At 39.5% G+C, this 23,348-nt stretch overlaps 1 protein-coding gene across 1 annotated transcript in view; it reads right to left on the minus strand.

Annotated features, from left to right (window-relative positions):
* The window catches only part of CUBN (cubilin), a 273,943-nt gene that overhangs the window by 241,125 nt on the left and 9,470 nt on the right, over positions 1-23,348 (minus strand). The window contains exons 7-14 of the mRNA XM_069547580.1: positions 16,233-16,359; positions 15,129-15,291; positions 13,244-13,375; positions 12,286-12,381; positions 10,319-10,437; positions 9,702-9,888; positions 7,976-8,088; positions 3,162-3,396 (exon numbers count right to left, since the gene is read on the minus strand). Of these exons, the coding sequence (XP_069403681.1) occupies positions 3,162-3,396; positions 7,976-8,088; positions 9,702-9,888; positions 10,319-10,437; positions 12,286-12,381; positions 13,244-13,375; positions 15,129-15,291; positions 16,233-16,359 (1,172 nt within the window). The remainder of the gene's footprint in view (positions 1-3,161; positions 3,397-7,975; positions 8,089-9,701; positions 9,889-10,318; positions 10,438-12,285; positions 12,382-13,243; positions 13,376-15,128; positions 15,292-16,232; positions 16,360-23,348) is intronic.

Raw genomic sequence — 23,348 nt, forward strand, 5'->3', positions numbered from 1 at the left:
AACCCTGAGATACAGACCATTCATTTTATAAATGAAGAAATTCACATATCTATGGCTCCCGGGAATGGAGTTGAGGAAGAATGGCATCCGGCTTTCTGAACCCACTCTACCACCTCACCTCCACTATACTCCACTAACCCCCTAAAACTGCATATCATCCGTGGTGGCTATCATATGTTACTATAAAAATAGGAAAAAAAAAAAAAACAGAAATCTAGATATAAATCTAGACTGGAGTAAATATAAATTAGAAAAAAGTAAAATAAAGTGATATTTCACATATACAAGTTGTGAAACTCACATAACTATGTAGGTTATTAAAAAAATTTTCACTACCAAGGCCAAAAGTGAAACAAATTTAGTTACATAATTCTCACTGTTTCTAATGAGAAAACATCTCAGTTGCTCAGAGGAAGAAAAGCTTTTTTAAAACTTAGTATCTAAAAAAATTATCATATAAGTAAAAGAAATAAAGAAAATGCCATAAGCAAAGCAAAATATTAATAGAAAGCTAGGGAAAACATATAATGCAATGAGTTAATATCCCTAAAATGTGAAGAGCTTCTAAAAAGAATAGAGAGATAAACAAAGAGTTCTCTGAAAAGTAAAAAGTACCTCCTGATGTAATTATTTTTGCAAAAACAAAACTGAATTTGATCAAACACTCCCTGTGTGCATTTCTTAACCTGCGGTGCAGGGCAGTGGGGCCCAAACAGCAGCAACAGCAATATTCTTGCTGGTGAAAGAAACGAAACTCAGATTGTTGGGCCAAGAAAGTGGCTGGGACTTGCGCACAGAGTATTACAGAAAAGGCAGCTGCATGAAAATAGCATCCAAAAAAATGTGTCCTTAGGTCCTTAGCCAAAGCCTAAGCTGAAAACACAAAGGGGAAGACTGCAGACCAACCAACAGGAAATAGGAGACAAAGCCCAAACCTCTGTGTGTAATTTGAAACCCAGACGGAGAGAAGGGAGGGAAAAAATGACAGAAGCAGAGGAGAAAATCATATCTCAAAAGATTTAGAAAAAGTATTTAATGTTTTAGCATCCATTCATAATAAGCTAGAAATAAAAGGTGATAGTTGAAAAATGTTCATAAATTCTTCGGCGAGAAGTGGGGTCTGTGGCTCTTCCTCTTGAATATGGGTGGGCTTATGACTGCTTCAAGCAATTTCTTTTTCTTTTCTTTTTTATCTTTTGGCCATACCACACAGCTTGTGGGATCTTAGTTCTCTGACTAAGGACTGAACCCACACCCTCAGCAGTGAAAGCAATCTTTCTTAGCCACTGGACCTCCAGGGTATTCCTGTGACTGCTTCAGCCAGTTGAAAATATAGCAGAAATAACACAATATGACCTTGCCTGGAGAATCCCAGGGACGGGGGAGCCTGGTGGGCTGCCGTCTATGGGGTCACACAGAGTCGGACACAACCGAAGTGACTTAGTAGCAGCAGCAGCAGACCTCTCAGGAAAGGTCAGTACCAGTTATGTGGTACCTGCCTGGTCCTGTTGCAATGCATATTCTGAGAGAATCCAGTGCTGGAAAGAAGTTCCACTACAGGGGCTTCCACTACTAAGACCACCACAGGAGAGGGGCTACAGGTAGACATTCAAGTCAACAGCCTGGTTGAATTCTCATCCAGAGGCCAGCACCAATTGTTAGCCAAATGACTGAGTCATATTGGATTTCCAGCCTTATTGAGCCTTTAGATGACTATAGTCCCAGCCAATATCTCATTGTAACTGCTTAAGAGGTCAAGTGACTATTGCCATGCTAAGCCCTTTCCAAATTCCTGGTCCACAATGTCAGAAATATAATAAGATGATTAATGCTCCACAATGCTAAATTTGTGTGTCATATGTTATCCAGCCATAATAATTCAGAGTGAACTTCCTTAATGTGAATAAAGTTATTTACAAAAACTTAACAGCTAAAACATGACATTTAAAGGCAGAATACTGAACATTTCCTCATGAGGTTGGAAACAAGACAGTGATACTCACTCCATCACTTTCATTCACTGTTATATTAGAAATTCTGGCCAAGCAAAGAAATAAGTCAAGGAAGAGAAATAACAGTTGCAAAGATTGGCAAGAAAGTAGAAAAATAGGTTACATAACAAATTCACAGATAATATCACTGTGTATGTATAGAAATCCAAAAGACTCTACTGAAAAATGGTTAGAATTGATAAGCGAATTAGCAATACAGCTGGGTTCAAAACCAAATATTTTAAAATAAGTATACACAGGATTACCTCTATATATTAAAAACAAATTTTAAAAAATTTAGAAAAACAATATCATTTAACAAAATATTAAATAGCTAGGGAAAAAATTAATAAAAGCTGTGGAATACTTAAGCATGGGAATCTACTAACCATTGCTAAATTAGAAGAGAACTAAGTAAATAAAGAAATAGTCCATGTTCATGGATTGTCAGGGTCAATATTTTTAAGAAGTCATTTCTTCCCAAGTTCATCACAGGTTCAACAAGACTTGAACTGAAGCAGCAGATTGTTGAGGGAAGTTAACAAGTTGCATGTGTAAGGATCTAGCATATTTTTGAAGAACAAGGTTAGAGGTTTTACACAACCAGATTTCAAGCTTCACTACTAAGCCAATGGGGCACAAGGATAAATAAACCAACAGAAAAGATGAGAAATTTCAGAAATAGATTCACAACTTTATTGATGAATGAACTGGAGGTTCAGAGTGCTGTTCTCACTTTTTTATATGTTAAAAAAATTCATAGTAAAAAAGTTTAAAAAATAGAGCACCAAAACCAAGCTAACCACAAAGGAACAAATCATCATATGACATGAAGATTAAAAAAAAGAAAAGTACTAAGTGAAGGAAGAGGCAGAGTCCTCAGTAACACCCCTGCAGTATTTACTAGTAGAGATTATAAAAATGCTGTTTAGTAATTTCATAAGGGACCTTTTAAGACTCATGCTGTTTAAACTCTTTCAATTCACCTATATTTTATTATTTCTGAACACAAAATGGAAGGCCACTGCATTTTAGGTTTTTTTTTTTTAATTTTAAAATAATTATAGAACTGAGATCTCAAAACAGCTAATGTATCCAAAAGTCTAATACTGATCAACAATTTATGTAGCCTCAAGAGCTTGCTTTATTTCTCTCCATGTTTACACTTACCTGGTAGCTGTGTTTCCCATCTTATTGTAAAGCCTCTTTCACTTCTTAAATGTTCAGAATAGAGATGAAAATAGAGGGCGTTGTCACTACTGAGGAGCTCATGAGGGGGGTTGGAGCCACAGAATCGTCCGAGCTGATGTGCTGCAGAGGAATCTCCATCGTGAATCTGAAGAAACTCGTGTGGACAGTTGTTTGTGGGTTCTAACTGAAAAAAAGTGAAAGTGATCCGCAGTACCTGAAAAAAGAAAAAAGGTCATGGGAGATTATTTTCCACTTCTATGTTAATTCTAAAGAATTTCTCCTACTAATTGGAAGCATTTCTATTGAGTCCCTTTCAAGAGACAGATCTATAATTTCCTATTACCTAATTATCCACAAACATGTATGGCAATTCTATATATTAAGTGAAATGTGTTAAAAATTGCTTAGACTTAACTTCAGCTAATATCAAAAATCTCAATATTAACAAGATGGACTTGTAATGGCTTTACTGAGGTACAAAGAACTGTACATATTTAATGTGTACAGTTTGAGAAGTTTGCAAATATGCAAACACCTGTGACACCATCAACGGAGTCAATATAATAGACATAACCAACAGCTTCCAATTTCCTTCTCTCTCTCTCTCATTTTTCCTCTCTCTCTCTTCCTTGTAAGAACATAGCATGTGATAGGAACAATGTTGTATGGCAGATCTCTAGAACTTATTCACCTTGTGTAACTGAAACATTGTACCCATTAAGTTATTGTTCAATGGGTTAATGAAATAGATTTACCTAGATTTCATTAATCATAAAGTTCATTAAACAAAGTCACTCCAAATGTATAGCTAAGAGTGCTTCCAAATCAATAACATATAATATGACTATCTACCTTGAATTAAATTTAACTGACTGATAAATAGCCTGCAGCCTACTCATAATTCATCAGTGACCCCCAGGGATGCTGATTCCTTTGTTGTTGCTCAGTTGCTCAGTCATGTCAGATTCTTTGAGACCCCATGGACTGCAGCACACCAGGCTTCCCCGTCCATCACCATCTCCCAGAGTTTGCTCAAACTCATGTGCATTCAGTCAGTGATGCCATCCAAACATCTCATCCTCTGTTGTCCCCTTCTCCTCCTGCCTTCAATCTTTCCCAGCATCAGGGTCTTTTCTAATGAGTCAGCTCTTTGCATCAGGTGGCCAAAGTATTGGAGTTTCAGCTTCAGCATCAGTCCTTCCAATGAATATTCAGGGTTGATTTCCTTCAGGGTTGACTGATTTGATCTACATGCAGTCCAAGGAACTTTCAAAAGTCTTTTCCAACATCACAGTTTGAAAGCATCAATTCTCTGGCAGTCAGCCTTCTTTATGGTCCAACTCTCACATCCATACATGACTACTGGAAAAACCAGAGCTTCGACTAGATGGATATTTGTTGGCAAAGTAACATCTCTGCTTTTTAATATGCTGTGTCTAGGTTGGTCATAGCTTTTCTTCCAAGGAGCAAGCATCGTTTAATTTCATGGCTGCAGTCACCATCTGCAGTGATTTTAGAGCCCAAGGAAAGAAAGTCTTTCACTGTTTCCACTGTTTCCCCATCTATTTGCCATGAAGTGATGGGACTGGATGCCATGATCTTAGTTTTTGGAATGTTTTTAAACCAGATTTTTCACTCTCCTCTTTCAACTCCATCAAAAGGCTCTTTAGTTTTTCACTTTCTGCCATAAGGGTGGTGTCACCTGCATATCTGAGGTTATTGATATTTCTCCCAGCAATTTTAATTCCAGCTTGTACCTTCATCCAGCCAGGCATTTTGCATGATGTACTCTGTATATAAGTTAAATAAGCAGGGTGACAATATACAGTGACGTACTCCTTTCCCAATCTGGAAGCAGTTCATTGTTCCATGTGTGGTTCTAACTGTTGCTTCTTGACCTGCACACAGACCTCTCAGGAGGCAGATAAGGTGGTCTCATATTAGTTTCAGAGAAGGCAATGATAACCTACTCCAGTACTCTTGCCTGGAAAACCCCATGGACAGAGGAGCCTGGTAGGCTGCAGTCCATGGGGTTGCGAAGGTCAGACACGACTGAGCGACTTCACTTTCACTTTTCACTTTCATATTAGTTTATTGTGAATCAAAGGTTTTAGTGTGTCAGGGAAGCAATAGATGTTTTTCTGGAATTCTCTTGTTTTTTTCTATGATTGGACATTGGCAATTTGATTGCTGGTTCCTCTACCTTTTCTAAATCCAGCTTGAACATCTGGAAGTTCACAGTTCACATACTGTTGAAGCTTAGCTTGGAGAATTTTGAGCATTACTATGCTAGCATATGAAATGAGTGCAATTGTGCGGTAGTTTGAACATTCTGTGGCATTGCCTTTCTTTGGGATTGGAATGAAAACTGACCTTTTCCTGTCCTGTGGCCACTACTGAGTTTTCCAAATTTGCTGGCATATTGAATGTAGCATTTTAACAGAATCATTTTAGGATTTGAAATAGCTCAACTGGAATTCCATCACCTCCACTAGCTTTGTTCATAGTGATGCTTCCTAAGGCCTACTTGACTTTGTACTCTAAGATGTCCAGCTCTAGATGAGCAGTCACACCACTGTGGTTTACCATTGTGATAACCATTGTGGTTATCTGCATCATTAATATCCTTTTTGTATAGTTCTTCTGTGTATTCTTGCCACCTCTTCTTAATATCTTCTGCTTCTGTTAGGTCCATACTTCTTCTGTCTTTTATTGTTCCCATCTTTGTATGAAATGTTCCCTTGCTATCTCTAATTTTCTTCAAAAGACCTCTAGTCTTTCCCATTCTGTTGTTTTCCTCTATTTCTTTGCATTGAGCACTGAGGAAGGCTTTCTTATCTCTTCTTGCTATTCTTTGGAACTCTGCATTCAGATGGGTATATCTTTCCTTTTCTCCTTTGCCTTTCACTTCTCTTATTTTGTCAGCTATTAGGGGTCTCTGAATCTCTCAAGTGATACCCAGCCTGGATGGATGGCCTAGGATGTAGGCCTGTATAACAGGTATTCATCTTTGGTGTTTGGATGTCATTAAGGGATGAGAAATACCAAGAGCAGACATCAGGGAAAGGTACTATGAAGAGTTCTGAGTATGCAAGTAGGTGAGAATAAGCATATAAATATGTCTCCAAGTTAAAATGCTAGACTGCGCAGACCTGAATATAGTAATATGACTAAAGAAACATGAAAGATTTTGTGCCGACAACCTCATCTGAAACAGCCAAACTATCAGAAGGTGGTTGTTGAAAGAATCTAATTTATGATCTAAAACCACCACAGCATTCAGCTCATGAAAAAGGGAATCAGGATGTTTTTGAAATGCTATGCTAGGGTACTTTTAACATCTCTTACCCAACATTACATCATTTTTGTCCTTGAAGCAATTTCAATGAAAATCAAATAAATGTTTATAAATTGAAGTATCCTTATTTCAATATTATATAAACTGCATTATGTAAACTGTGATGGGGATAAGAAAATTCACAAGAATCCAAACAGCATAAAATTTTTTTACAAGCTCACAAGAAAAGAATTAAAATTTTTTCACAAAATGATTTTTTCTTGAAAGAAACATGTTTTCAATGTCAGGAAACAGAATTCATGAAAACTAAATGGAAGGAAGGAAATTCACATAACATACCCACTGGGAGATCAACTTTGGAGTTTACTCTATTGTGGGATCACCAGACCCCAAAGAATCCTTGCTCAAGGGAAAAAATATTTCTGACCTTGACAATGACCTCTGCAACATTAGTTTGCTGGGAAAAGTTAATAGTATTTCAAGGGAAAGCCTCAGCTAGTCAGACATACAACTTTACTTTAATGAGTCCATGAGGTGGTTGAGAAATAAGTATTTGGAAAAGTCTGAGTAATGCTGGAGATAAAAGCACTAAAACCTTGGGCTAGGATCTTAATTTGAAGACCATTTGCCCAGTAGTCCAGTCACTGGAGTCAAATGGCCTGGGTTCAGGTCCCTGCAGGCCACTTAAAGACCTCATACCCTTGGACATACGTCTCAGCTGCTCAAGGGTAAATGAGGTGATGGGAGTTAAAATGCAATAATTAAACATATGTAAAGCAATGAACATAGCACACTTGGAGAGTGTGCTATCAGAGAAGACTTGGATAAGGAAACCATCTTAACAGCAGTCCCCATTTTGGCATAATGATCAACATAACATTGAATGATCACTACCAGTTTGGTGACAATGTGACTTTACAAATGGCTGACTTGCCATCAGCCAACCCATGTAAAGAAGTGTCTGTACTGGACAAAGCACAGGCTTTGAAAGACAAACTTGGCTTTAAAATCCAACTAGTCCAATTACCAGCTAAAGAGTGTTTTTAGAAACACTGCAAAGTGCACAGTTCAACTTCTTTTCCTCTGCAGTGTGTGGAGAGTCCCTCTCAGGGATGAATAGAAGCTTTTCCAATTACTTAGCTTCTCATAGTTTCCATTATTTCATCTACACAAATGAGGATACCAATACTTCAATTAAAAGAGCTAGTGTAAGTTTTTGAGAAAGGTATACAAAATACTTAGCCCAAAGCCTGATACTTAGAAAGTCTTCAATATTTTGTTGTTCAGTTGCCAAGTCATGTCTGACTCTTTGTGACCCCATGGACTGAAGCATGCCAGGCTTCCCTGTCCCTCACCATCTCCCGGAGCTTGCCCAAGGTCCTCAATATATGATAGCTGAATTATCATTGTATGTAAAATAATGTAATATACACATGTAATACATACTCATACATATAAATGAAACACAGGAGTGGCTGGGAGATGCTGTATTTACCTTTCCCTCTTCAGTTTGGATAACCCAGAAGCAGTTAATGTCATGAGCATAAGCAACATCAGGGCTCACGAAGCTGAAGCTTCCATTCATCCCCGAGAGAGACTCTCCACACACTGCAGAGGAAAAGAAGTTGAACTGTGCTTTTCAGAGACACTGGAAAGGAAGAGGCCAGGCAACTCCCACTCTGCCCCTGAAGCCTTTAGAGAGTCTGAGTAATTCATGTTGGAGACAAAAGCCTGCCATTCTTTCTTCCCATCGGTCTCCTTCTTCCTTCAACATCTACTCAATTCCCACCTTGTGCTCAGAGTTCAGCTTACGTGTCCTCATCTCCACCTGAGTTTCCCTGCCTCTCAGTGTTTCCTCTGGCCCTCATTCCCTCTGTGTCTGTGACACCTGACCCCACACAATTTAATTCTTATCTTTAATTCTCGTCTCCACTCTGCCATATCAACTTTGTCTCCTCAACTGGAAGAAACACTCAAAGTAGGTGGAGACTATTTTATTTTTTGTTTACTTATTGTTCCACAGGGTCTACCAGAGTCCTAAACACACAATAAAGCTTCAGTAGCTGTGCTGATTGAAATCAGGAGGAATGAGGCACAGGAGGAGCGGTCAGAAGAGGTTTATGGAGAAGGCTGAATACGAAGACTTCCTTGGGGACAGATAACATTCTGATGGGAAGCCAAGAAGGATTTTGGAGAGGTTTGGGGAGATAAATTTTCCAAATAAAGGAACACAGCAGAAATGTGGTGGCACATGGCATCAGGAGATAAGAAAAGCTGTCTGGCTTGAAAGAGCATACTTTTAGGGAACTAGTGAAGAAAAGATTAGATGGTTAGGGTGAGGCTTGATTGTAGAGGATGATTGAAAAACAGTCTCCCAGGTTCATTCGCAGTGTAATATTAACTCTCATTTCACTAGATGATTTGCATATTATCTAGTAACCTTCAGTACCTTCATTTGGCATTTGGAGGTATACATGGTTTTCGCCATTTTGAAAATAAGAAAACTGAAGTTCAGAAATTAAGCTACTTCCTTGAGACTGTGGCTACTAAATGGAGAATCTGAAAAACCCAGAAATGCAGAATCCAAAGGTTGTCTTCTTTGTGCTATAATTTAGTCTTTTATATCATTTAAAGTTTAAATGTCTTTATTCCACAACTAAACTCCTTGAGGGCAAAAGCTCTTTTTATATATTTATAAGATATATACATATATATTTTTCACATATACTCCTTTTGTATTCCTCAGTATGCTAAAGACATTTTTTTAATTTTAAATTTAAAAAGCAAACAAAACAACCAAAAAAAAAAAAAAACCACCTAGTCCTGATCTTTATTTAACAGGCAAAAGGGAGCCACTGTATATTCTAGAACAGGAGAGTGACATGAGTATCTGTAATATTCCAAAAAAATGAAATGGCTGCTATAGAGAAGACTCTCCCTTAGAAAACTATAATAACTTAGTTTATTTTGCTTTCAAAAGGGACATTATGAAAATGGAAAATATTAATGTTTTCTTTTATGAAAAGATTTGTATGGCTTAAGTTGAATTTGCCTTATCTTACTTTGTGAATTTCAAACCATTTCTGCAAGGGAAGACTTAGTTCTAAACCTTTGAGCAACTGAACATGAAAGCAGGTTGTTCAGTGGAAAAGCTACAGCAGGACTCAAGGATGACACTTCTAAACTGTGAGCATCTGTGGTATAAGAGATGTTGAGTGTACCTTCCTGGGGAATGTGACAGAGAAATCCAGTCCAGAAATGTGTGCATTCACAACTGAAAGCATTAATGCTGTCCACACAGGTTCCCCCATTCAGACAGGGGTTGCTCAGACACTCATTGATGTTTTCTGTACAGTTGACACCAGTCCAGCCTGATTCACACTTACAGACATAACCAGAGACTGTTTCCTGAGGAAAGAAGAAACACCATGTCACAGAATGCAGAGACAGACAGTAATCATGACCCAACCTAAGTAATAAAGAACAGCATGCTACATATTTCAAGGGGAAGGTGTTGAACCACGAGCATCTTCCAGGAGCCTAACTACTAATTCATTTAAATATTAATTCCAAAGAATAAGAAATTAGATGTATTTGGGTCAAACTGTAGGCTTTGTTTTACTGCTTTGTAAATCACTGAGAGAGAAAAATGAACTCATTGGTTTTTCCTGGGAACTAGAGTCATTACCTACCTTTTATCTGAAAGCTATTGACAACTGTTTATCTTAAGCTTGAATCATTACCTTAAAACTCATAAATCATAGAAAACATGTTGCACAGAAGTGAACTAAATTTATTCTCCAGCACTCAGTTCCCTTAGGAAGAACAAAGGACTCACAATGCATTGTCCATTTACACAGGGCTGACTCAGGCACATATTACTGAGTTGCACACATCCATTTGGCCCATAACCATTTCCAGTATATCCCGGAAGACAAGTGCAAAGAGGTAAGAAACCTGTTTGGAAATAGAGATGGAAATGTAAGTGCAGGTCCAGGAAGAAAACTCAGGCTCTGTGGTCTAGATAAGGAATCCTCAAAGTCTGCGCATACCCTGGGGCAGACAAGGCAAAGTGCGAGGTGAAAAGATTTAGAATATTTTTTTCCTCTAGTTTTTAATCTTAAGAATAAGAAAGACAGGACACATTATCAATACTTTATTTACAGATTGACACTGGTGCTGTCAGTCCGTATGTCATAGTCCTGAGTTGTGTTAAAAAAAAAGTGAGACCCAGCAAGGGGAAAGGGAGTTTCCTATCAAGGAGGGGTTGGCAGCAGGAAAGAGCATTCCTGCAATGATGGTATCTGTACACATACTGAGCCCTAGAAATACATATCATTATAAAAGCTCCATTTATGGATGAAGACAAAGCACAGAGAGATTAAGTGCCTTGATCACAGACCCATAGCTAGAACATGGTGGAGCCAAGGGAAAAATAAAATGCAATCTTCTAGAATTCAACTCCTAACCACTTCAGTAGGCTGTTAATCATTTAACAAACACTTAAATAGTCATACATATATATTTAATATGTGCATACATACACATTTATATTCTCTCCTTTGTGATATATATGTGACATGTGCATATATGTGACAAGTTAGAAAAATAAAGGCAGTATTTTGAAATAGCATGAGATATGATATATAATTCAGTACATGGAGTTGGAGACACCTATTTGGACAAAAACATCAAACTAGATTTCTATTTGATGCTGTAGATAAAAATAAATCCTGAAAAGATCAAAGATTTTAATATTAAAAATAAATGAAAGTAAGAAGGACCATATGTCAATACTTGACTTTCAAAGAGTTTGGTAGGGAAGGCCAAATTCTAAGAGAAGAAATGCTAAAATGAAAGATTTACCTTTTTGACCACATAAAAAACTTAAATGTCTAAATAGAAAACACTACCATAAAGTTAACACAAAAACCACATGCCAAGAAAAATATATATAAAATATAAAATAATAAGATAATATCCTCATAGTACAAAATGAAATTTCACAGATCAGTAAGATAGCAGATGAACAAAGGACCTTAAAAAAATTAAATGGCTAGTAAATATGTGAATTTTTTCATTATTTAATTAGTACTAATCAAAGTTTTTTGATTTAGTCAAAATTAAAATAATGAGAAGGCAATTTTTGCCTATAAAATTGATGAAAATGAAAACTCACTGTAGTACCCATTATTGTCAAGGGTGGGGTAAATGTATATTTGCACAGATTGTTAATAAGCAAATAAATTATTTATTCTTAAAAAAAAAGTTTAGTAATATGCATGTATTTTTAAAGTTTTAGTAGGTGAAGCTTTTATGCAACACTGCAGATCCTGAAGTTTGCCCTGGATCCATTTTTTCCTTTCTTAGTAGGGAACTCTTTATTTATTTATTTATTTACTTTTTAGGAACTCTTTATTTTAACTGAGGGTGTGGGCACCTGGAATAAAGACTATATTTCCCAACCTTCCTTGCAGCCACACTTAGCCACCTCACAGTCAGGCCAAAGGCCCAGAAAGGGGAGTCCTTAGAGACAGCTGACATGTTCTTCCTTTCTCCTCTTCTCCTTGCTGCTGGAATACAGTCATGAATCTATCTGCTAGCTTAATTATCTTGGGAAAAACTTGCAAAAACTAGAGCAAATCATAAAAAATCCAACTGTATAGTTTTATAACATGGATTGATATTTGGTTTGAAGACCAAAGTAAGAATTTTGGAAGTAGAGGATTTTGATTTTAAAAGGTTGATTTGCTTTAGAAGGTCATCCTAAAATACCCCACACCAGAGGGAGAGATGAGTCATTACCTAGAGCCGAGGAGCATGATGCCTGTGGGTGGCAGCCTCCATTATTGACCGAGCAGCGGTCTATGAGCGTGCAGACTCTCCCATCACCCTGATAACCTGAGCAGAGCAAGAGCAGGCAAGTGAAAAACAGTGTCAGCAACATACAAGAAGAAGAATTCCAATCTGAGAATCAAATATCAGGACCCAGACCAACCAGAGATCTTCCATCATCAAAACAGAAGATGTAAATAAAATATGTCATAAATAAAATTACACAGTTAAGAAAATGGACAACAAGAATTAGGAACCTAATTTTGGAAACAATGTTCAGGGTTGTTTCTAATGACAAAAATAAAAATTAAAAGATATGAAAACTATGGAGAGACTTGGAAAGTGCTGACTCTAAGGAAGTGACATTTTTCAATCACAGTGACTTCAAAGCTTTGAGCTGAATTATTTCAAAAGTCCAAAGTACTGCTGTTTCATGATAATAAAACATACAGGGTTTTGGTTTGCCCCTTAGAACTCCCTGAACTTCTTGGATAGTAACTCAATTTAGATTAGAAAATAGGAGTCATGACTTCTTTCTGGAAGAGAAAGGAAATGCACATGTATGATATGCCTACCATTAGGTCTGGTATTTAGTAAACTTTATATGGAAAACATCTCATGAATCCATTATATTAATAAACTGTGTGAACAATACATCTGTGATCCACAGAGAAAACCTGTCAAGTTCTTCATTACTTCAAGAGGCCATCCCATAGTTGGTAAAGGCTTATTATTTTCCATTGATATACAAAGTAACTTTTCTTTCTTTCTTATAACACATACTAATGTATCCTGGATCTAGAAGTCAAACTTTTTGCACTATTCAGCTTGCTTCCTTAGACATAAGTCATATTTACAATGGAACACAAGATCCTGTTTTCAAATGTACATTGTGTCTATAATGATATCAGGAAATATGGTGTAGCACCTGGTGGACATGGATGACAGTAGTAAGATCCAGGCATATTTGTACACTCCACAAGTGGAGCCACAGAACAGCCGCCATTGTTTATCTCGCATTCATTGATATCTTTGCAAATGTATCCATTTCCTTGCCAGCCTAGAAAAACAGAAGGTTTGAAAAGTTAGTTAAAAACATGTAAAAACCTGCTTAACTATGTAAAGAAACACAGCTTAAAATGGTATATGTTCTACCTTTCAGGTTGGCAAAAGCTGCTTTAAATACTTATAATCAAATTCCGGCAAAGAGTTGCACACACTTGGTAGTCTTATATGCTATTAAGAGTCAGAAGTTAGATTAATTAAACCTATTTGGAAACAGATCTAGCTGTGTTCATTAAGATTTTAAAATACATAACTTTTGACTAACAATTCTACTTCTGAAAACTTATTCTACAATGATAAAATTGTCATTAGGTTTTATCTGACAGCAGATAAACTGTCAGTTTATCATTTATAAAGATGCAGGTAAGTCTACCACAGCATTGTTTAATGGGGAAAAAAAACCTCTCAATGGTCCACAGTGACATATACTGAATATACTATGACTCATCTATACCAATGGATGCTTAAAGTTATTTTTAGTAGTATGTGCACACACTGAAGGATTTTCCCATATATATTTTAATGGAAAATATCAAATTTTAGAAATGTATGCAGAGCTATGATCACAGTTTGGGGAAATAATTTTTTTAAAACCTGCATATTGGTCTCTGTGTCTGTATAAATGAAAGAAAAGGTAGAAGAGGAGAGAGGCACAGGGTTTTCCGATGATACACCCAGGTGAGGGCTACTAGACTCTAGTTGAAGGAAAGTTACCTGGCTCAAAATAGCCTGGAGTTAAAACTCCCTCCAGATCCTCCCCACCATTCTATGCAAAACGAAGAACTCTCTCACCCAAAGAAAAAAAATGGACATTAAGGTTGATTATGCCCAGCTCCCAACCAGTCCCAGCCTCTGGCGAATCTCCAGAATTCCTTGCCCTAGTCATTTAAGAGAAATACTCTGAAGAACCTTGGAGAAGAACAGGCCCCCTCAAGACAGTAGATTTCCACATATATGCCTATATATACTTACTGTTTTCTTGGGTTAGTGCAGCAGCTCACTAATCTGACTGCTGCCCCTTCTCGCCTCATTGCTGCTGCTGCTGCTGCTGCTAAGTCGCTTCAGTTGTGTCCGACTCTGTGCGACCCCATAGACGGCAGCCCACCAGGCTCCCCCGTCCCTGGGATTCTCCAGGCAAGAACACTGGAGTGGGTTGCCATTTCCTTCTCCAATGCATTAAAGTGAAAAGTGACAGTAAAGTCGCTCAGTCGTGCCCGACTCTTAACGACCCCATGGACTGCAGCCTACCAGGCTCCTCCATCCATGGGATTTTCCAGGCAAGAGTACTGGAGTGGGGTGCCATTGCCTTCTCCGCTCGCCTCATTAAAGGTGATCTGTTCCTGTAAAGTGCCGGTCTCGTTCTTTTCCGAACCTTGCCTTCTCTACCTCCCTTACTCTACACTAGTGAACACACTCAGAGATCAAACCATTTGCCCAAGTTTACAAACAGCTGGCATGTATGAAAGGTGGAACCAGAGCACGTGTCTTTTGATCTCAAATCTAATCAAGGTCACAGCAATAAAATCTACAGCTAATCCTGGCCGTGCCACTCAATTCTACCACTCTTTGGGACAAACCACCCATTTCTTTCACTGAACTGCTGCAGCAGTTAGATGAAACTGGATGGGAAGGCATCCTGAAAACAGCTTTCTTATCCCTCGGCAGTGAAAGGAAATTGGTCCTGCCATCTTGCTTGACTGGCATGGGGAGCCTGGCACCTGAGCCCAGGAGGGGACAAACCCACATACCTGTGGGGCAGGCCCCACAATAGAAGGATCCTGGGGTGTTGAAACACTGCACAAGTTCTGAGCAAGGTGCAGGCCAGAGGTTGCACTCATCTACGTCCAGCGTACAGGCCGTGCTGTTCGACGGGGCCTTCCACCCAGCATCACAGATGCAGCTGTACTCGGGCTGGAGGAGCAACAAAGGTGTGAAGTCAGGCAGTCAGCAGAATGAGCACAAAAAGCCTTTGAAAAACCTCACTGAGCCCGCAACTGATTCCTCCTCTAATGTTCATTTCCTCAAGACCAATCGAGTGGCTTCTCTTTTCTTCCTACATGATTAAGCATTTAGACCAGACCATGCAAAAAAGAGAAACAGCTTTATTTCAGAGTAAGGGAAACCTATAATTTGCCCCCAAAGATGCCTGGAAAAAAGCAACAACAATCAAGAGCTGTGAGTCAATATAATTAAAGTCAATACGCTCAGCCTGCTTTTAGAGGGAAAAACATCCATGTAGTCACAGACCTTGGAAAATCAATTCTGTTTGTTTCCTTTTTGAAGGTCACACACATACTACCCTCCCACCATGGCTGGAAGGGAACATTTTTCCATCACATAGGCAGGGAAAAAACAACAACAACAACAACTAAAAATAAATACCTGAAGGTCTCAAGGAGGGCCAACTGGGCCAGGGCTGGATGACCTCTGGGCCAGGAATCAAGGTCAGCACAAGGGATACTTAGAGAAGTGGGCTCAGAGGGGGTCAGGGGCCAGGACAAATGCAGGCTCCTTAAAACTGAATGTCACAAACAAGGGCAGGACTTTTGTGTTTCTATATCTTGTCATTGTTAAAACTCACAAGGTCATGTCTCACAGCGAGAGTCATGGGCAAACAATAAAAACATGAGTAATTTAATGAAATCAGCCTCTGGATCCATTTTCTGCTTACTTATGAACAACCCTCATCACCTTCCTCATCTGAGCCTAGCTGAAGGGCAGGTAAATTCTCGAATATACCCCTCTGCAGCCCCACAGGATCCTGTGCGTACACACACAGCTACAGAGAATGAGGAACTAATAACCAGCCTTCCCCGCCATCCCCAAGGGGGCCCACTCTAGAAGGGACCCACCTCTCCAGCCTTCACTCGGACCAGATCCTCGCAGATGCCATGCACACAGCGCACCTTGGAACCCCCCTCACAGTCATCATATTTGGATGCACACTGGGGGCCGTGGGTCTCAGGTGAGCAGAGACAACTGTTGGTCACACAAAGCACAACTCAGGACCTGTTTCTTGGCATCAGTTAAAAAATTAATAATAATTCTGATTGCAGGTCAGTGATATGCACATAGAATCATAAACCAGAAAACCAGATTTACTGGCTGGAGTCTTAGAATAAAGTCACTCTGCTCCTCTTGAAGTGGCAGATTGAGTAAATGTGCTGTCATCTCAAATACAAGATGAGAGGGCACAACTACCTCTATAAATTATTTTGCTATCAGGTCAAATAGCACTGTCAAAGGTCAGACAACTATGAACTAAGGGAGATAGAGTTCATTCAGGATGGTAGAGATCATCACATCCATTCATCAGCCACCCAGCTGGCTCCTCCAGTAAGGACAGGTGACCAAATGAGTAAATTCTTGAAAATACTCTAGGTTTGTATAACCCCATAAGCAGTGGTATATCCACATCTCAGAACCTTTGATTATGATAATCATTTGCAAAGGCCACATTTCTTCTCTCCATAAGAGATAAGTTAACATAGTAACAGTTCTTTCATAGCCACTCACAAGATGTATTTATTACATAACACCTAAGCTAACCTAGTTGTTTTGTCCTAAGATTTCAATTCAGTAATAATCAAACAAACAAGGCTTGCTCCTTGGAAGAAAGGCTATGACAAACCTAGACAGCATGTTAAAAAGCAGAGACATCACTTTGCCAACAAATGTCCATGTAATCAAAGCTATGGTTTTTTTCAGTAATCATGTACAGATGTGAGAGTTGGACCAAGAAGAAAGCTGAGCACTGAATAATTGATGGTTTTGAACTGTGGTGCTGGAGAAGACTCTTGTGAGTTCCTTGGACAGTAAGGGACAGTCAATCCTAAAGAAAATCAACCCTGAATATCCATTGGAGAAACTGATGCTGAAGATGAAGCTCCAGTACTTTGACCACTTGATGCATAGAGCTGACTCTTTTGGAAAAGATCTTGATGCTAGAAAAGATTGACAGCAGGAGGAGAAGACGGTTAATAGAGAATGAGATGGTTGGATGGTATCACTGACTCAATGGACATGAGTTTGAGCAAACTCCAAGAGATAGTGAAGGACAGGGAACCCTGGCATGTTGCAGTTCATGGCATCACAAAGAGTCATACATGACTTAGAGACTGAACAAAAGTTGTTTTAAACCATTGCACCCTGAAAGTTGCTAAGTTAGTTTTATATCTGCCCTGCAGTTTCAGAGAGAATATGGATGATGTGAGACAGCAGCTGCGGAAAAGGGAAGAGGCAGAGAAGTCACAGAGCTCATTTACACGTGTCTGAGCATAGCTGATGGGGTGAGAGTCAGGTCTGGTTGGCACCGTTTGCCTGACTTGAACTGCGTTGGCCACTGGGGCCAAGGGTCAAAGTCAAGGAACGAGGACCTGTGTGGCCATGGACTATGAACTAGTTTCTGAGTGTTCTGGAAAAGGGGTCACTCTACCACGTAAGGAAGCTCTTTTAGTGATATGCGTTGAGGATTTCCCCCCAGCTGTTAAGAATCTGCCTGCCAATGCAGGGGACATGGGGTTGGATCCATGGTCTGGGAAGACCCCACATGCCTCGGAGCAACTAAGCCTGTGCACCACAACTACTGGAGCCCGAGTGCCTAGAGCCTGTGCTCTGCGACGAGAGAAGCCACTGTAATGAGAAGACCTCCACTGCAACTAGAGAGCAGTCCCCACTCGTTGCAACTAGAAAAAGCACAGCAATGAAGACCCAGCACAGCCATTAATTAATTAATTTTTCAAAAATACACGTTGAGGCACAAAAAGCTCAGCTGATGTCCATGGGTAAAAACAAACATGTGACTGGCAGCAAGGGAAAGGAGAGTTTGGCTGTTAGAGAAGCACCAGGGGCCTCACTCTGGGCACAGAACTTGGTGTAGCCATGGAGGCCCCAGAAACAACTGCTGGGCGGCATCTTTGAGGTTTTAAGGAAGAAAGAGATCAATGAATGTGGCTGGAAATGGAGAGTTAAGAATGTGGTGAATACCATTCAGGCTAACCAAGTAGGGTAGCCAGATCCAGCAAATAAAGATATAGGATAAAATTTGGTTTTCAGATAAATACTTTTTTGTTGTAAGTATATCCCATGCAATTCACAACATGTGTGCGCGCTAAGTTGCTTCAGTTATGTCCCACTCTTTGTGACCCTATGGACCGTAGCCTACCAAGGCTCCTCTGTGCATGGGATTCTTGAAGCAAAAGTACTGGAGTGGGTTGCCGTGCTCTGCTCCAGGAGATCTTCCCAACCCAGGGATCAAACCCGTGTCTCTTATGTCTCCTGCATTGGCAGGCGGGTTCTTTATCATTAGCACCACCTGAGAAGCCCTGCAACTCACAACATCAATATATAATTGAGTAAAAGCTGTTCCATTAATAACTTACATTTCTGAACATTCCAAGGTTGCCTTTCTCATTAAGACAAGGTCAGAGATTAATAGCAATACATGATTAAACTTAAAAAGGAATTCAATTACTCATTCCTTACCCATAGCTATTTATCTTCTCATTTTCCATACTTCCCCTCTCATATTCTCTTCCCTTTCCTCATTCACTCTCCCATCCTTATACAGAGCATTCTGAGAATTTAATTAGACACTTGGAGATAATAGGACTTAGACCATTTCTTCGCATATGTGAGGATTTGATCCTCGTGGCTTCCTTGCTAAAAGTTTATTTTACCAGCATCTCCACTCACAAAAAAAATTTTTTTAATCTTTAAACCAGCTATTACTAGCTTTCTGAGTCTCTGATGCATGAGAAGTCTGAGTATTCAAGACTGCCTCGGTTTAAATCTTGATGCTACCTGTTAACTCTTCACCTGAGACAATGTAATAATAACTCCCTCTACCTCAGTTTCTTGTAAATTAATAGTGTCAAGCTGTGAGTTCTATTTTCACCTGGGGGTCTAAAGGCATTTTCCTGCAGGAAGTGCTCGAAAATTGTGTTTATCTTATCACTAAATGCTTTATTATTGGAAAAGGGCTAGAGAGTTGAGCAAAGATATTGGTTCAAGGACCTGCAGTTAAATCCTCCCTCTTTATCTCTCTCTTCCTTGTCCCTTGCTATTGTCATTCGGAGAGGAGTAAATTTTAATCCTACAGTTCACTTCAGTTCAGTTCAGTCGCTCAGTCGTGTCCGACTCTTTGCGACCCCATGAATCGCAGCACGCCAGGCCTCCTTGTCCATCACCATCTCCCAGAGTTCACTCAGACTCATGTCCATCGAGTCCATGATGCCATCCAGCCATCTCATCCTGGGTCGTCCCCTTCTCCTCCTGCCCCCAATCCCTCCCAGCATCAGAGTCTTTTCCAATGAGTCAACTCTTTGCATGAGGTGTGCAAAGTACTGGAGCTTCAGCTTTAGCATCATTCCTTCCAAAGAAATCCCAGGGCTGATCTCCTTCAGAATGGACTGGTTGGATCTCCTTGCAGTCCAAGGGACTCTCAAGAGTCATCTCCAACACCACAGTTCAAAAGCATCAATTCTTCGGCACTCAGCCTTCTTCACAGTCCAACTCTCACATCCATACATGACCACTGGAAAAGCCATAGCCTTGACTAGATGGACCTTAGTCGGTAAAGTAATGTCTCTGCTTTTGAATATACTATCTAGGTTGGTCATAACTTTTCTTCCAAGGAGTAAGCGTCCTTTAATTTCATGGCTGCAGTCACCATCTGCAGTGATTTTGGAGCCCAAAAAAATAAAGTCTGACACTGTTTCTACTGTTTCCCCATCTATTTCCCATGAAGTGATGGGACCAGATGCCATGATCTTCATTTTCTGAATGTTGAGCTTTAAGCCAACTTTTTCACTCTCCTCTTTCACTTTCATCAAGAGACTTTTTAGCTCCTCTTCACTTTCTGCCATAAGGGTGGTGTCATCTGTATATCTGAGGTTATTGATATTTCTCCCGGCAATCGTGATTCCAGCTTGTTTCTTCCAGTCCAGTGTTTCTCATGATGTACTCTGCATAGAAGTTAAATAAGCAGGGTGACAATATATAGCCTTGACGTACTCCCTTTCCTATTTGGAACCAGTCTGTTGTTCCATGTCCAGTTCTAACTGTTGCTTCCTGACCTGCATACAGATTTCTCAAGAGGCAGGTTAGGTGGTCTGGTATTCCCATCTCTGTCAGAATTTTCCACAGTTTATTGTGATCCACACAGTCAAAGGCTTTGGCATAGTCAATAAAGCAGAAATAGATGTTTTTCTGGAACACTCTTGCTTTTTCCATGATCCAGTGGATGTTGGCAATTTGATTTCTGGTTCCTCTGCCTTTCTAAAACCAGCTTGAACATCAGGAAGTTCACGGTTCACGTATTGCTGAAGCCTAGCTTGGAGAATTTTGAGCATTACTTTACCAGCATGTGAGATGAGTGCAATTGTGTGGTAGTTTGAGCATTCTTTGGCATTGCGTTTCTTTGGAATTGGAATGAAAACGGACCTTTTCCAGTCCTGTGGCCACTGCTGAGTTTTCCAAATTTGCTGGCATATTGAGTGCAGCACTTTCACAGCATCATCTTTCAGGATTTGAAACAGCTCAACTGGAATTCCATCACCTCCCCTAGCTTTGTTCCTAGTGATGCTTTCTAAGGCCCAAGGTTTCCCTAAACAGCTACAAGTATACTTCTCTCATTTAAGTTTAGATAAGGTGAGAAGCTCCAATACTTTGGTGAAGAGCCAACTCATTGGAAAAGACCTTGATGCTGGGAAAGATTGAGGGCAAGAGGAGAAGAGATGATGAAGCAACAGAATATGAGATGGTTAGATAGCATCCCCAAGTCAATGGACATGAATCTGAGCAAACTTCAGGAGATTGTGAAGGACAGGAAAGCCTGGTGTGCTGTAGTCCTTGGGATTGCAAAGAGTCAGACACAACTTATAGAGTTGGACACAATTTAGTGACTCAACAAGAGCAAGGTGAGAAGTGGAAAGTTGAAAGGAAGAAGAAAGCCAGATACATTAGCAATTTCCTCACTATGATACTTAAAGACAAGCATTTTTAATCCCATTTTATTGGCAAGGTTCAAATTGCCCAAGGCACGGGATTAGCAATTGGCAGAAGATAAATTTACACCTAAGATAGTGTTACTCTTGTACTACTGTTTTTCCACATCACATTCCCACCTTCTGAAAGGGAGAGTTAGTTGAATACTTTCCCTTTTTATATATCTTTTAACACAACAGTGCTTACATGTAAAATGTATTAATAAATTCTCAGGGTGTCTAGATATGCCTTTAAAGAAACAGAGAAGTGAATTTCATGCCCTCTTGAAGAAGTAACTTTTGTAACGACTTTCTGTTGCTGATTTGGTTCCAGTATAAAAAAAAGCGGGGGGGCTTTTCTGTCTTGAAAAACACTGCAAGTACATTTGGCCATTGAGACGAGGTCACACATACTTCCATGGTCATAGTTTAACTTGCGTTAGAGCCCATGGTTCAATATTAATATAATTGACTAACTAAAAGAGGTCATATGCTTTATACCTAACTCCATTCCATCTGAGCTAAAACCAGATGATTCTCATCATTTAAGCTCTCCCTATTTTAAAACCCACTAGTGATAAAAATGAAAATAAGTAAAATAAAATATGATAATCACCACTGCATTCCTGGAGAAAAAACAAACAACAAACTTAACTTTTTTTCTATAAAGCCTTCTAGATCCGAGCTGGAAGTATATAACATGCACCATCTATGCAGGCAAATGTGGATCCCATGGGCTGTTTTAAACCCACAGTCAGCAGGAAACAGTAAGAATCAATTCTTCAGAATAAAGAGGTAAAAACATATTGAGCAGTGGCAAAATATTATGGGTTAGCTGCCTGACCACTTGGAAAAAGATTGGGAGCCCCAGGAGTTGGAGGAAACTGACAGTGGTAGTCCTTGCTGTACTCTCATGATTCCAAAAATCAATTTTTAGTTTAGAGGGAGAATGGATACATGTACATGGCTGAGTACATGTAAATGTCTGAGTCCCTTTGCTGTCCACCTGAAACTATCACAACATTGTCAATTAGCTATACTCCAAAATAAAATCAAAAGTTTAAAAAAATAAGAGAATTTTTATCAGAATTTTTTCTGTGAAATGGGGCTTTCAGTGAACTAGTATTTGCATAGCACTTTATCTTTCAATGGCTCAGATGATAAACTGTCTGTCTACAATGCGGGAGACCTGGGTTTGATCCCTGGGTCGGGAAGATCCCTTGGAGAAGGAAATGGCAATCTACTCCAGTACTATTGCCTGGAAAATCCCACGACAGAGGAGCCTGGTAGGCTACAGTCCATGGGGTCAAAAAGAATCGGACAGGACTGAGCGACTTCACTTTCACTTTCACTTTTTATCTTTCAAAGGTCTTTACCAATAAAAGTTATTAATCCCTTTAAATAAAGACTCCTTTGTCTCCCACAAGTAATGGATTCCAAGAGTTAGGGACTGAAGGAGGCTGCAAATCCAGAGCAAACTGCCCACTGCAGATTATTCAACAAGGGCTCAAGTCCGTCTTCAGCAACTGTTCCCAGAAGTTTCCTGAAGGAGTTTCTAATCTCAAGGAAGCTACTGATTAACAAAGACTTAACCTCCCATAATGAACAGAAAAAGTATACTTCGAGAAAGTATCGAAGGGCTCTGTTTCATTCCACATAGATTCCACAAAACAACCTTTTAATCTTACGCTCATATACACGTTTCTATTTTCTTTTTTTCCTTCAAAAAGTCTTCACGATATGCCTGAATGAGAGTATTCAGGTCAGAGATAATCAGCTGGAATTCTTGAGGCTTCACACACTATTCCCACAGCAAGAAGAAACCAGATTAAACGCTGTGCCCCCTAACGTCCTCCAGGGAACCTGTGGCGGGCAAAAACTAGAAACCCAAATCATTTCCAGAGTCAGCACAATCAATCCTTGGTCTTCTCTGATAGGATTATGCAAGGGAATAATTCAGTACTCCTCTACCAAGTTTAATCT

The sequence above is a fragment of the Ovis canadensis genome, chromosome 13 (assembly GCF_042477335.2).
Source record: "Ovis canadensis isolate MfBH-ARS-UI-01 breed Bighorn chromosome 13, ARS-UI_OviCan_v2, whole genome shotgun sequence".
In the NCBI taxonomy this organism is placed as follows: Eukaryota; Metazoa; Chordata; class Mammalia; order Artiodactyla; family Bovidae; genus Ovis; species Ovis canadensis.